Source organism: Cicer arietinum, chromosome 3 (genome assembly GCF_000331145.2).
Source record: "Cicer arietinum cultivar CDC Frontier isolate Library 1 chromosome 3, Cicar.CDCFrontier_v2.0, whole genome shotgun sequence".
NCBI lineage: Eukaryota > Viridiplantae > Streptophyta > Magnoliopsida > Fabales > Fabaceae > Cicer > Cicer arietinum.
The window spans coordinates 35,536,414-35,552,338 of NC_021162.2; the positions used below are offsets into that span (position 1 = coordinate 35,536,414).

At 27.7% G+C, this 15,925-nt stretch overlaps 2 protein-coding genes across 2 annotated transcripts; both read right to left on the minus strand.

Annotated features, from left to right (window-relative positions):
* Positions 1–10,196: 10,196 nt before the first annotated feature.
* LOC140919525 (uncharacterized) lies at positions 10,197–12,592 on the minus strand. Its single transcript, XM_073365686.1, has 5 exons — positions 12,273–12,592; positions 12,085–12,190; positions 11,327–12,002; positions 10,857–11,014; positions 10,197–10,690 (listed from the first exon to the last, which is right to left on the minus strand). The coding sequence occupies exon 3, from the start codon at positions 11,991–11,993 to the stop codon at positions 11,328–11,330; it is 666 nt and encodes a 221-aa protein (XP_073221787.1). The 5' UTR covers positions 11,994–12,002; positions 12,085–12,190; positions 12,273–12,592; the 3' UTR covers positions 10,197–10,690; positions 10,857–11,014; position 11,327.
* A 69-nt stretch (positions 12,593–12,661) lies between these two features.
* Positions 12,662–14,797, minus strand: LOC140919739 (uncharacterized). Its single transcript, XM_073366363.1, has one exon. It carries the CDS (start codon positions 14,795–14,797, stop codon positions 12,662–12,664), a length of 2,136 nt encoding a protein of 711 aa, XP_073222464.1.
* Positions 14,798–15,925: the final 1,128 nt, after the last annotated feature.

Genomic DNA, 15,925 nt, shown 5'->3' on the forward strand with positions numbered 1-15,925 from the left:
ACAATAAAATACTACTGTTTTTAGAAAAATATATAAAATAATAAAATCTAATATTTTATTTATATTAGTCATTTAGTCAAATATGTACAAGATTAGCATATCATAAAAAGCACACATATAAAAAATTAGTTACAAAATTTATCAACATATATTCTAAAATAATTTTAACATCAAATTAATTATTTAAATCCTATTTAATTAATAAAATAGTTTATTATAAAATTTAGGATGTTACAGCGTACATCATATCACTCACTTTTTGATCTATTTTATTAAAAATATCTACTCTCGTCGCAATTCAGTAACGCCACACTTTGTAGAATATTTATTGATCATAAATCCTCTGTAATTTGATTGAATTATTCTTTGACAGATAAATTGAATCGGGTCTCCAAAAATATTCTCCCGGACATCTCACTAAAGCTAACCCTATAAGAAACTAGGGCAAAATTTTTTATCACAAACAAAGTCGTTTTAAATTTTTGCAAATGGTAAGATTCTCCACAATATTTAAATTATGTAGAATTTTATGTTTGCGATTTCTACTATTTTTACCCACAAGATAATTAAAAATATTTCACTCAAGAAAATATAATTAAAAACATAGCTAAAAGACACAACAACGTGTTAAGTACAAAATACAATAAAACTACATAAATTAGGATTTTGAAAGCTATGGGTCTTACACTCGCTGAAACTACATAAATTAGGGTTTTGAAAGCTATGACTGTTTGGGCTTGGTTCCAGTTACCTAATGTCTAGTACATCAATTAGAAAATTAAAATCATTATCAATTACTTCTAATCGTTTTATGAATGATCAATTTGGATGTTTTAGTTGTATGTTGATTGTACCATTATTGTGTGTTGCTATGTGTGATAGTATACTTGTATGCATATATATAAATTTACATATATATATATATATATATATATATATATAATTTAGTATATAATTAATCTCAATAATTAAAATATGAGTTTGAATACAACTAAATTACTTAATAAGTTAACCATTACAAAATTATTTTAAAGAATCATGTAAATGTACTAATGAGTGCCTTCGATAAAGAACCATCACATATAAGGTGGGTTCATTGTATGCCCTCAAATGGAGGAAATAGTCTTCAGTAAACGAGGATTATAATTAAGGAACAACAAGTGGGATGCCTTTTATGGTCATTGCGTCTAACCTACCTTACTTATAAGCTACTATCTTTTAGGTGAGTTACACTTGAGTGGACTAGTTCCCACTTAAAGATTTCAAATGTATTTTATTTATAAATATACATATAAGTATATTAAGTATATATTACAAACTACTCTTTAAATAATGGAAATCTTATTTTATTATATTATGGTTAAGTTTTTTTTTTTTAAATACCCGATGAGATGTTTTTTCCATGCTTAACACACTGGCATGACTGAAAAACATATTTAAAATTGCTTTATAGTTTCTATGTTGTTGAGTTTTTATAACTCATTATATTTTTGGGGTGTTCATTTTTCACATATTAGCCTTGAAGAACTGAAGAGTATATCTAAATTACTCCTCGTCATTTTTTTAATGTAAAGTGAAATCATGACACCAAATCAGAGTTTTAATCTTAGGATTTGTCATTGTTATGTACTTTAGTTATTGGTATTAAAATTGAATGGTTAATTTAAAACTCTCCCTTTTGTCTTTTATTATAAGAGAGGTTTTCTCATTGTATCAAGTTTTAAATTTTTACTAACCTTACAATTTATTTTAATTTACTCGAAAATCATTTGAAATATTAAAGGATCTTATATTTTGTTAAAACCTTACTATAAGATTAGGCGGTTACACAATCTAAACCATCCATTTAAAATGAAATTCATCAACAAACATATTTCCAATGGTTGAATATCCATCTAATTACCATTTTTAGGATTTTAGTAAACTAATTATTATATTTATTTAGCTAAATAACATATGTGGTCCTTTAACTTAATTTCAGTTAACGTTTTAATCTTTTATCTTTTTTCTTTCTTTCTGATTTGGTCCTTTATTTTAATTTTAAGTTATAATTTGATCTTTTATGTTTTAAAATGTCAACAATGTTATCCAATTTTTATTTTTTTTGCAAAAATTCAAAAAATTCATCAAAAATTTCAAACAAAAACCATAAAATTAATTATCATCCTCAATATAATGCAAATTTCATCAAATTCATAACTTAAAACTTTAAATAAATTCATATTTTCATCTCTAAGAACATCAAATAAAGAATGAAAATATGAGTTTATTTGAATATTTGAGTTACGAATTTGATGAAGTTTGTATTATATAAAAAGAATATAATTAATTTTATTTGTTTGAAAATTTTGAAGAATACTTTGAATTTTTGTAAAAAAATCAATGATAATATTGTTGACCTTTTAAAACATAAAAGATCAAATTGTCACTTAAAATTAAAATAAAGGACTAAATTGGAAAGAAAAAAAAAAGATAAAAGACTAAAACATTAACTGAAATTAAGTTAACAGACCATATATGTTATTTAGCCTATTTATTTCCTTTGAAAGAATTATACTATTTTTTATTATTTTTTTAAAATGATTATAATAATATATTTTATTTTGATGGAAAAATAATGTCTTTACGTTTTATTTTAAAAAATCAGATATTTATTATTAAAAAAAAATTAGTAAATTATTAAAAATAATCTTATTTACTATATTTAAAATTGTATTTTTTTAGGGAGGAATACTTCTTTTTTACAATAATTAAAAAAATGTGTTTTTTTTATTTTGAAAATAATTTATGTATTGTTTCCCAGAACAGTTTTTTTCTTATCGAGAAAAACTTTTTGTTTTTTTACAAATAAATAGTACTTTTATCTTTTAAAGGAAAATATGTTTTTCTTATATATATATTTTTATTATAAATGTAACAGTATAAATAATATTATTTATTTATTATTAATTTCATAATATTGGTGGTGGCCTGAGGTTGAGTTCCGGCGGACACCATACCGGAGCTCAGGCGACCCATGGTGGTCGACAACGGAGTTCCAGCGGTCTATCACCACCAATTTAATTTTTTTTATTTACAATTAGATTACTCATTTTTAATTTAATAAAAAAATTGGTTTTTAAATACTAAAAAAGTTTAGTTTATTGCCAAATAAATGGAAGTAAGAAAAGTTTCAGTATTTTAAATTAACAATTAAATTTATTTTCAAAATTATTTATTTTTTAAATTATTAAAAACTGTTTATTTTTTAATTACATGAAAAAACTGGTTTTCTTAAAATTCTAAAAAAAACCCATTTTTTGTATAAAAATATTAAACTTCTTTTTAATTAGTTAAATAATTTTTTACAATAATTATAATAATATTTATTGAAACTGTCTAAATTATAAATTTATAATAAGTAAACATAAATATATATATATATATATATATATAAATTATTATGTATATAATAATTATAATAATAAATATATAAAATCCATTGAATTTGAAAAAATTGAAGGAAGGATTCGATTTATCCATATCATTAAATGGATTGAATGAATCTAATCCATTAACCAATTTTTAGTTTTTTGGATGAACTGAATGGATAATAAATTAATGGATTGAATTGTCACCCGTATATTAATATTTATTTCCAATAATTGCTATTTAGACTAAGATACTCTTACACCTACTTTAAATAGATGCGTAAAATAGACATGCATGTATAGAGAGTCTATCAAACATGAAAATGCGTTATAATAAGATATGAGATTAATGAATGTTAGTCATGATCAAATTATGAAAGATTTAGATTAAAACAAACGATTATGGAAATTTTAAAAGTGGTTATGTGACATTTAAATTACTTTCATTCATGTAGAAAAGTGCATATTTAGTTATCTTTACTTTATTATAAGTTATAACACATCAACACATAAGTGCATATCAAATGAGAGGATATTATTATGAAGAGAGATTAGAGGATTGAATCTTAGCTATGGATAAATCCACATAAATAAAATTGAGACATACATTGAAAAGTATTGTAAAAGTATTTTCCACCACACTATTATGTGATTAGAATTAGAGAAGTTTTGTGGAATATTATGTAATAAGAATTAAATAAGTTTATTTATTTATAACCCTTAATTTATTTAAAAGAAACTTCTCAAATCTAAAAAATATATAATTACCCTCAGTTAAATAAAAAAAGTGCAACACTGATGCTTAAGTTTTTAATTAAAAATGCACTATTGATATTAAATTATTTTAGATTATTAATTTTATTAAAATTATTGCAACACTAATTTTAAAAAAGTGCAACACTGATGCTTAAGTTTCAGTATTTTAAAAATGCACACTTACAATAGTGCATTTTAAATAATTAAATTGATATTAAAATTATTTTAGAACATATGTAAATAAAATTTTATAATTAACTTTTTTATATGTAAATTTGTTGTGATGTGATAAATTTATATATATTTAATTTAATGAGAAATATAAATTATAAATATTATATTTAACTATTTTTTATTTTTCTAAAAATAATATAATTTTAGTGTAAATACTTTAAAAAAAAATATTTTATGCAATTTTTACTTGTATATGTGTGTTGGTAATTAACGTTATGTTTTCCTGTACATTTGACAAATTCTAAGTGTGCACAATTATATTTTACTACTTCTAACTATTTCTTATTTTCTCTTCAAAAAAGCTATTTCTTATTTTGATTATTTATTTTATAAATAATTGTCTTAAATATATTGTGAATATTTTAGAGTATCTATTTTTACTATAGAAGTGTTTAAGATATGCCCTAGGTGTTAAAATGGTTTTAAAATACATATATATTAGTAATCGTAGTGATAATTAAAATATTCTTTAAAGGTTGATTACTTTGATTTATTTATTTTGTAAAGTATTGATTTTGAAATATTAGTAATAATGTGATTGATTTCTTTATTTTTTTATATATTTTCTATAGCATGGTGATTTTATACATATTTATTATGATTTAGTACTTAATATACAATTTCAATATTACATTTTTTTTATTTTATCATTTTAACTAATCTCTAAAGATGGTAGTATTTCAATGTGAATATTTTGAAAAACAATATTTTATTTATGAGTAAATAAAATAAAGGCAGTGATTGAGTATATGTATTTGTGTTTGGACTAATCTTAAAAGAGAGTAGCAATATTGGGCTTAACCCATGTGCACTTGCCATAGACTGTTGGAATCAAGATGGTTCTAGTAAGAATTTCTCGTGTATCATGTTAACAAAAAGTATTTTATGAGAATCATTTAACAGACTAATAGCTTCAATTAAGTGTGCATAAATTAGAACAGGAAACCCAGAGGAAGTCACCTAAGGAAGTCACCAGAGGAAGTAAAAAGGTTAGAGGAAACAAAATCAAATCAGTCAATGAAATCCTTAGAATCAGACAAATGCACGTCCAGAGAAAGTACACGCATCTGCCTCTGATTATGTGCTGCTGGTAGTTCAACGTATTTTTGATAGTTTAATGTGCTTCTGGAAGCTCAGTGTGCTTCTGGTAATTCAGTGTGCCTCTGGTAACTCAACGTACCTCTGGTAACCCAATATGCTTATGGTAATTCAACATGCCTCTGATGATTTAGTGTGCCTCTAATACGTACATTTCAGCATGCCTCTGAAGAGTTTGCATGAGCATGATTATTGTAACACCCCAAATTTTATAATAAATATTTTCTTCATAAAATAAGATTTTAGATAATTAATTTGCTGTTAAAACTACTTTAGAATATATGTGGATAAATCTTGTGACTAACTTTCGTTATATGAGTGGTTTCTATGATATGCTAATTTTGTATATATTTGACTAAATAAGTGATATAAATAATAAATATTATACTTTATTATTTTATATATTTTTCTATAAATAATAGTATTTTAGTGTAAATATTTTAAAGAATAAGATTTTAGGCAACTCTACATGTATATGTGCGTTTGTAGTTAATGTGATATATTCTTGTATGTTTGACTGATGTTAAGTGTGCACATAATTATATTTAATTATTTATAAATATATGTTATTTTAATTATTTATTTTACAAATAAATATCTTGATATATTAGTAATTTTAATATTGATTTTCTTTATTTTTATATAGTTGCAGTCGTATGAGGATTTTATACATATTTATTTTGATTTAGTAAGTAATATAAATTGTTGATTTATATTTATTTATTTTATCATTTCGACTATTCTATAAAGATGATGTATTTTTATGTGATTATTTTGAAAAATGTTATAGTAATAATTATATGTATTATTTTGAGTATGAGGGTTTTAGTTTATCTATATTAAGGATAAATAATATCATGTTAAAATGAGAATTTTAGAGAAAAGTTTCTATAAAGTAAAATAAATTATTTATTTATTAAGGATTTTTATTAATGCTAGAAAATGAATTTTGGACCAAACAACTGTTTACACCCCTATTTTCTAGTGATATTGTGAATTTGTGATGAGAATATTGAAGTAACCCCATAGTTGGTAAAAAAAATTTGATTCCAATTTATGTTTGAGATGACGATCTTAATGGAGTATCATAGGCCAACGAGGGGAGAAAATAAATATTGAGAATTTGTGAAGTGAAGATTATTTTGTCATCATATAGGTAGGCCCTGACAAGCCTAGTGATTCCGGAGAAGTACAACTGAATGAGCCTGATCGTGACAGTCTACTATTGAGCCTTAAGGCAAGATTGTTAGACTTTGGATGTATTCGGGTGCGGAATTCCTAGGTGACTTGGAAGTAGCATTCTAAATGTCGGGAGCTACCATGCAACACACGTTTACCTCAACTGTCACGTATATGTGTGTCGAGTTGAGTTGAGGGGATCTATGAGGACAAGGGCAATTTGAATTGTCCGTCCACCGGGATGGTGGCATAGTATCAAGCCTCCTAACCAAGTACTTCAGAGTTAGAATGGTACCACATTGTGAAGTAGAGTCTAAGCTCATGCATAACATTGCATTTTCTTGTGATTATTTAGTTGTGATTAATATGTACTGTGTACGATACTAATTTATGAGATGATTTGATGTTATAGTGAAATGTATTGATTTTCCTTGATTTTGACTTTGACTTCACTATGTGATGTTTTCCTTGAATAATGTTTGTTTGATGACATAGTTTATTTATGATCAAATGCGTGTTCTTCTTACTTATATTATACTATTACCATGATTTCAAAACTCACCTCCTTCGTTGTTTGTGTTTGACTGGCTTGGCCCTGCGTTTGCGAAATCGCAGTTGTTACAGGTTAATGAATCTTGAAGTTGAAGTTTGGGAGGAACTCCGCTCTGATAGGTGATACCGGGAATAAGAGTTGTAATTTATATTTTATTTATTTAAAATTTGAAACGACTTTTTGTATGAAAATCTTATAAGTACTAGTAAGATTTTATAATTAAATCAAGTAATTATAATTAAATCAAGCTTATTGAGATTGCACTATTTTATAGGATTAAAGAAGTTTAAAGTGTTCCTTTTGATTTTTGAGAAACGTGATATCCTAAATTAAAAATAAAAGTTTTTAATTTTCTTAGAAATATATTTTTATTTATCCGCTGCAAATTTTATAGAAATATGATTTAAATTATTATATATATCTATTTGGGGTTTAGGGTATCACATTAGTGGTATCAGAGCAGGTATGTCCAATCAGACCGAGTGGGTTGAGTGTCGATTCAGTGTTAGTCGAATGTCAGTCGAATGTCAGTCGTGTCAATTGTGTATTAATTATTTTCAATATCGTGTTTTTTTTTCTTTCTTTATATTATTGTGTTATGCGCAATATGATTTTGTATAATTATACATATTTGTGATGTTACTAATTAACTATTTGTTGTTTGCTTACTCTGATTGCATCCATGAAATTATTTGTTAAAATTTGAGTTAATTTGAATTGTTGACTTGATTAAGTTAATTAACTTTTTATTGGAAATGTGGCTTGTGTTTGATTATTTTCTCTTTTGTTACCGTTGATAGGTAGAAATAAACTTTCTTTTTTATGGACTTGATGTATGTTCGAAATTATTAATTTAAGATTTGCTACATATTATTAATAACAATAATCTTAAATATTAAACACTACAAGAAAATGAACGTTTAGCGACAGTGAAAATCTGTAGGTAAACGTATAAAAACCGTAGGGATAGGCAAATTTACCTATACCGACGGGGTTTTTTTTCGTGGTATATAATCGCCCAATGCCTACGGATTTTCGCCGTGGCTACAGGGTATAGTGACAGAATTTTTTTCGTTGCGGTAAACATTTGATTTTACCTACGGATATTTCATTGTTGGTATATACTTTAGCCATAATTTATACAACTTATACCTACGGTTTTGATTCTGTTGCTATACATTTAAGTGACAACTTTTTTCTGTTGGTATAGGTTTTAAGAGTAATTAATTCATTATAAATATTAATTTTTTGTTATCAACAAAAATTATATAATAATTTAAAATTTATTTTATAAAATTAACCAAATATAAATATACAATGAAATATATATATCTAAGACTCAAAATAAAATAAAAGGTGTTCATTGTATATATTAAAAATTAATATAAAAGTCTTACAACGATAAAACAAAACCCTTAACCTCAAAAAATAGACATTTAAAATAGACATCTTGTGTCATACATAACAATCTCAAAAAATATTAAGAAATAGAGTCCACTAAATTGCCAATATTCCATCTTCAACAACAAATTAGCTTTTAATCTTCACCTACAATCAATAAAATAACAAATGAATAAATACACGATTCCACATAAAAATATTACTAATAAAATAGAGAAAATGTTAATGATTTTAATTAAAATTAACTAATACTATCTAATTACCATTTTCATTATTTTCGTTGTTGTTTGGACTAAGTGAATTCAAATGGTTTTGAGCACTAGTAGCATCAGGAACCTATCACAAAAAATAGAAAATATTACTTATGAAAAATACGATTATGGAACTTATGAAGTTAGTTGGATAAGATTAATAACTTATGATATACCTGTCTTGCAGCTTGTATTATATCATTAACATCTGCTCCAGAAAATCGATTTTGAATTAAAGTCATCACATTTGCTAACAAGTTTTCCATATTCTTAACTCTTTCGCGCAACTCTTCATTTTCAGATGCACAAACCTTCGATTTTTTAGAATGAGGAATCTTGCCCATACATCGCACACGTCCGTTTTTATCAGGTCCTTGTACTTGATAAAATATGTCATCCTTCCAAGACATAGAACCTTGTGTGTCTTGGGTTGATTGAGAAGTTCCAGCCTCATTATTATGTTTTTTTAGTTCTTCCTAAAAAATAAAATAAAAATTATTAATGATTGAAAATACCAAATTGAAATTGACATTCAAAGCATGTAGTACTACAATAAGATCCAATTAAAAAACTTCAACATTGCATATAGGCTAACAAATACAAAATCTCCTAAATGGTCAAGTAAAAATCCAATACAATCATCATACATTTGAAAATAAAATTCAGCACTTTGTCAAACTTAATTTATACACATTTTATATATTGGTACCGTTTAATTATTATCAAAACTTACAATCAATCTTGCAGCCTTTCCATTGACAATTGCTCCATCTTTACGAGTGCGGGTATCAATGTAAATCTCTTTACGTCCAGGCAACACTCCTTTGCCCTTTTTATCTACAACCAAATAAATAAGTTAAATGCATTTCATTTTTAATTTAAATTAAAGCCATAAAAATAGAAATAGAAATAAACCTTCTCATCAATAAACTTTGGGAGACTTTTTGAACCCATACAATGAACATCTTCAAATTTAGCACGATTTTGCCTATTAATTTTACTTATTTTCTGCAATTGAAATAAAATATTAGTCTTAATAATAAACTCTTTAATATATTACTCATAATATATACGACTTACTTGTCCTTCATCAGAAAACCAATGATGAACCAAACCACGATATTGATTTGGGTCAACCCTATCATCTGGTACAAGAGATGCAACTTCTTCTTCTGTTTTAGTAGGGTCATATGCCATTGACTTTAGATCACCCTTCCATTGCCTCCATTTCTCATTCAGCTCAGATTTTAACATTTCTCTTGTTAAGTCATTTATTGGAGGAACAAACTCAAATTTACTCTACACAATAAGAGATGTTAAAGAAACATGTTATATTAGTTAAATGTATTCTTACAGTTATCAACATGTTATGATGTAGTTTGAGTGTGCTAAACATCTATATTCTTAAACTATAAGTATGATTATAAATTGTTAATCCATCAAATATTCCTAACATCATCATTGTACATCAAACATGTTAGAGCACAAAAACTAAAAAACATGTTAATTGTACATCTCAATTGACTTCTTAAAAAAATGTTATATTAGTTAAATGAATAATCATAATACCTCTATTAATTTCAACATTTCTTCTTTGTAATCATTTGGCATAACTTTCCATGACTTGTAGTTGATAGGAGCATATTGATACCTTCTAGCTACGCTACCAATGAAACGAGTTAGAGTTGTCCCTTCCTCACCAATGGGTCGACCATATTTGTCCAAATTAACGATTATTAAATCACCATCTTCCATTTCCCATACATCTAACATTTTTGTAGGACCTCTAGCCCGTTTAGGCTCTACTTCTACAAACAAAACAAAAGGACAATAACATTATGTGTGCATATAAGTCATAATAAAAATAATATAAATAAAACTTCAAAACAAAGAATATATAATTAATACCTTTTTCAATTTGTTCTTCTTCAACTTCTATATCAGAGGGAATTGAGTGAGATTCTACAGACTCACGTATGACACCTTCTGCATGACAAGGACTAGAACGAGTTTCTGCAACATTACTTCCTTCTACATTGGTTGAGTTTGTATTATTTGAAGTAGACTGAATTCCTTCATTATCACTTGCTCGATGTCGAATATTTAACTTTCTTCTTCGAGCCATTGCTTCTCTAACACAAAATTATAAATGAGTAACTTGGACAAAAGTCAAAAAACATAGACAAATCTAAAAGTATAAGAAAAACATAGACAAATCTAAAAGTATAAGAAAAACATAGACAAATCTAAAAGTATAAGAAAAACATAGACAAATCTAAAAGTATAAGAAAAACATAGACAAATCTAAAAGTATAAGAAAAACATAGACAAATCTAAAAGTATAAGAAAAACATAGACAAATCTAAAAGTATAAGAAAAACATAGACAAATCTAAAAGTATAATAAAAACATAATGTATAAAATCATGCACAATTAGAACACACTTCATTCGTCTTCCTCATCATCTTCATTATCTTCATCATCATCCATATTATCAACATCAACAACTTCAAAAAAATCATTATCGTCTTCAACTTGAAGCCTAACCAAATCATTAACATTTTGAGTAGCTTCACTTGTATCGCCCATTAGTTGCCCATGAATTTCTTCAATTTCATTAGATTCCTCATCACCCATATCATAGATATCTCTAACTTTTGCATTGAGAACAACAAGCCAATCCTTGTTTCTCTCATCATATATATAAAACACCTTTTTAGCTTGTGATGCAAACACAAATGGGTCATCACAAATATTTTTCCCAGTATGTTTTAAAAATTTGAAATTGACAAGCGTCATACCAAACTTATCTTTCTTGATACCTTTATTAATATCAACCCAATCACATTTAAATAACACAAACTTGTACTTTCCAGAATAATCCAACAGCAGTATATCAGTTATTGCCCCATAGTAATTAATTTCATCTGTTGAGGTCTTTGTCTTTACAACAACTCCACTATTTTGTGTTTTCAAAAATCTCTCTCTCTTCTTTGTGTGGAATCTAAAACCATTAATCGCATAACCTGTGTATCTTCTTACTACCTCAGATGGTCCACGGGATAACCATCTAAGTTCATGAGTAACTTCTGAGCTCTTTTGTTCATCCATACGCTGGATCTAAAATATTTCATGAAATATAGTAAGTTTATATATAAAAACAATCAGTAAAATTTAAATAATTAAATTATTATATGCTCACCCTGAGTTTAAACCACTCAATAAATTTTTGACCATGTTGCTTGTCAATTTCAAGTTGTGTCAATCGTCGTGGTCGACACTGTCTCTTAAGATGTAAAATGTGTTCTCTAAAAGTAACAGTAATAGAGTTAAAATAAAATGTAATAAAAATTTCAATTGTATAAAATTGAAATATGATATGTGACTTACTCTATAAATGGAGCAACTGCATCACAATTAGAAAGCACATATCTATGTGCCTGTGCTAACTCTTTCTTGTCAAGTTTAGTTCTACTCACTTTCTTCCTCTTCCCTAATCGTAACTTTTGTTGTTTCTTTATCCCTAATGGCCTTCCAGAGACTTCATCGTCATTTCTGTTAGGTCTATTGAACCTAGTTTCTACCCCAGATAGATATTGCGAACAAAACGTCAAACATTCATTGGCCAAAAATCCCTCTGCAATTGATCCTTCTGGATGGGCTCTATTACGTACAAAGGACTTAAGAGTAAGAAGAAACCTGAAAGTGAAGAAAATTTAAAATATTTATGTTCTCAACATCCAAAAAAACTTGTTTAACACTTTTAATTAAACCAATTTTTATAAACATACATACCTCTCAAGCGGATACATCCATCGATATTGTACCGGTCCAGCAACTTGGGCTTCGTGTGCCAAATGAATTACCAAATGCATCATAACAGTAAAAAATGAAGGAGGAAAAATTGTTTCCAACTGACAAAGTGTGATAACTATTTGAGACTCCAATTGTGATAGAAATTCCACATTAAGTACCTTAGAACAAATTTGCTTGAAGAAATTGCAAAGATCAACTAACACTGAAGTGACTTTATCTGGCAATGAACCCCGTAATGCTACTGGAAGAAGCTCTTGCATCAAAACATGACAATCATAACTTTTTAATCCAAACATCTTGTGTTGCTTGACATGCACACAACGTGGGATGTTTGATGAACATTCATCTGGAGTTTTTACATTCTTGAGAATGCTTAGGAAAGATTCCTTTTCTTTGTTAGTCATTTGATAGCATGCTCTAGGCAAACGCGTTGTAGTTATATTAGGACTTGGTTGAGGATGGAGCATACTTCTTATGCCCATATCTACAAGATCAGCTCGTGCCTTATAATTATCTTTGGATTTTCCCTCTTGGTTTAACAATGTACCAATAATGTTGTCACATACGTTCTTTTCAATGTGCATCACATCAAGATTATGACGCAATACATTATATTGCCAATAAGGCAATGTGAAGAAAATGCTCTTCTTTTTCCAAGGTTGTGCTCCATTTGCTAGACCTTTTTCTCTACATTCATCTATTTGTCTTAAAATATCAGTCCCATCAAGTCTTTTAGGAGGGATCCTTAGCTCTCGTGTTCCATCAAAATCCCTACTATTCAATCTCCACTTATGTTTGGGAGATAACCAACGACGATGACCCATGTAGCAAAATTTTTTGCCATGACGTAACCACTGCGAGGTAGTTTCAATACCACAACATGGACATGCATATTGACCTTTAGTACTCCATCCAGACAAGTTAGCATATGCTGGAAAGTCATTAATAGTCCACATCATAGCTGCACGAAGTTGAAATGTCTCTTTCTTATAGGCATCAAATGTTTCAATTCCATCATCCCATAACTCTTGCAACTCTTGTACTAAAGGTTGCAGATAAATGTCAATGTTATTTCCAGGACCTTTTGGACCCGGAATTAATAGTGATAACATGAAGTATGGTTGTTTCATGCACATCCAAGGAGGAAGATTGTAAGGAATTAGAATGACAGGCCAAGTGCTATGAGTAATACTCATAGTCTTGAAAGGATTGAAACCATATGAAGCCACTCCTAATCGAAAATTACGAGGATCTAACGAAAATGTTGGATATCGAGCGTCAAAATTCTTCCAAGCAAGGGAATCAGCTGGATGCCTAAGAGAACCATCATTCAATCTACTCTCATGGTGCCATCTCATTGATTCTGCAACTTTGGAGGACATGTATAACCTTTGCAACCTTGGTTTCAATGGAAACCATCGAAGGATCTTTGCTGGTATCTTCTTTCGCCTCTCAGAAGTCTCCATTCCATTACCTTGTACGTCTTCATTTGTTGTTTTCCACCTTGACGTACTACACTTTGGACATACTTCATATTTGGCATATTTATCCCAATATAATATGCAATCATTGGGACAAGCATGGATCTTCTCATACCCCAAACCTAATCCTGAAACAATCTTTTTAGTTTCATAATATGACTTTGGCAAAACATTTTCTTCTGGTAAAGCATCTCTTAGTAAATCAAGCAACATGGAGAATGACTTGTCACTCCACCCATGAAGACACTTTAAATGATACAAATGTACCATAAATGATAGCTTGCTATACTTCTTACAGTTGGGGTAAAGCATTTGCTCATTCTCCTTTACAAATTCGTAAAATTTAGAGTTTTCTCTAACTTCGGGAATCCTTTCACCTTCACCACAAATTGGCTCTTCTGTAGAATGAACTCCAAATACATCATGAACTAATCCATCCATGTCATGCTCCATTTCTACATTTTGTTTAGTAGCGCTACTTGAAGTTCTAGGTTTTTCACCATGATATATCCATTGTCTATAGCCTCTAAGAAATCCACGATGTGGATCTGTTAAGTGTTCATAAACACATACGCGAGAATAAGAGTGACAATTGGCACATTTTGTACAAGGACACATTATTTTTCCATTGATTTGTGAATTTTAAAAAGCAAATTCAAGAAATTCATTAACTCCTCGAATATATTCTTCACTTTTTTTGGATGGATCACACATCCATTCTCTATCCATTTGGAAAAATTAACTGAAAATGGATGATGCAAGTCCTAAAAAATTAACAATCTTAAAATTCAAATGAAGAACATGGTATTCAACAACAACATCAAATCATGGTATTCAACATAAAAGGGTCAAAAAAATTGTAAATTAAAAGTATATAAATTAAAAGTTTCTTATATGATTGACACAAATGATTCACAATGGCCTACTTATAGGTAAATTCAATGCACATAATTGCTGTTATGCACTTGATTTTGAATTGAACATTTCATTCAATCATTAAAAAACTTGAAATTAAACAAGAAACCTACACAACAGATTCACATTATACAAAACAGATTCACAAAACAACTGCAATTGCAATATACAAAACAATAGCAATATACAAAAAATCTGTCAAAAAACAAAAATAAAAATCAGATCGATATTTGAATGTTCTTAATACAATTCCCCCGAACATTGCAATTGCAATATTATTAGAAGCACAAGTATCAGCAAATCCACACAAGCCAACTGAAATTAAAAAACTTGAAATTAAACAAGAAACCTACACAACAGATTCACATTATACAAAACAGATTCACAAAACAAAACAATAGCAATATACAAAAAATCTGTCAAAAAACAAAAATAAAAATCAGATCGATATTTGAATGTTCTTAATACAATTCCCCCTAACATTGCAATTGCAATATTATTAGAAGCACAAGTATCAGCAAATCCACACAAGCCAACTGAAATTAAAAAACTTGAAATTAAACAAGAAACCTACACAACAGATTCACATTATACAAAACAGATTCACAAAACAACTGCAATTGCAATATACAAAACAATAGCAATATACAAAAAATCTGTCAAAAAACAAAAATAAAAATCAGATCGATATTTGAATGTTCTTAATACAATTCCCCCTAACATTGCAATTGCAATATTATTAGAAATTGAAAAAATTTGGATTTTATCTCAATTTATTTTTTTTTACCTCCATTGAAAAAATTAACATTTTGGCTCTATTGAAATTGGGTG

Excerpts from the sequence above, each read along its gene's own strand:
- LOC140919739 (XM_073366363.1), bottom strand. The coding sequence starts at position 14,797 with ATGTGTCCTTGTACAAAATGTGCCAATTGTCACTCTTATTCTCGCGTA.
- LOC140919525 (XM_073365686.1), bottom strand. The coding sequence starts at position 11,993 with ATGGATGAACAAAAGAGCTCAGAAGTTACTCATGAACTTAGATGGTTA.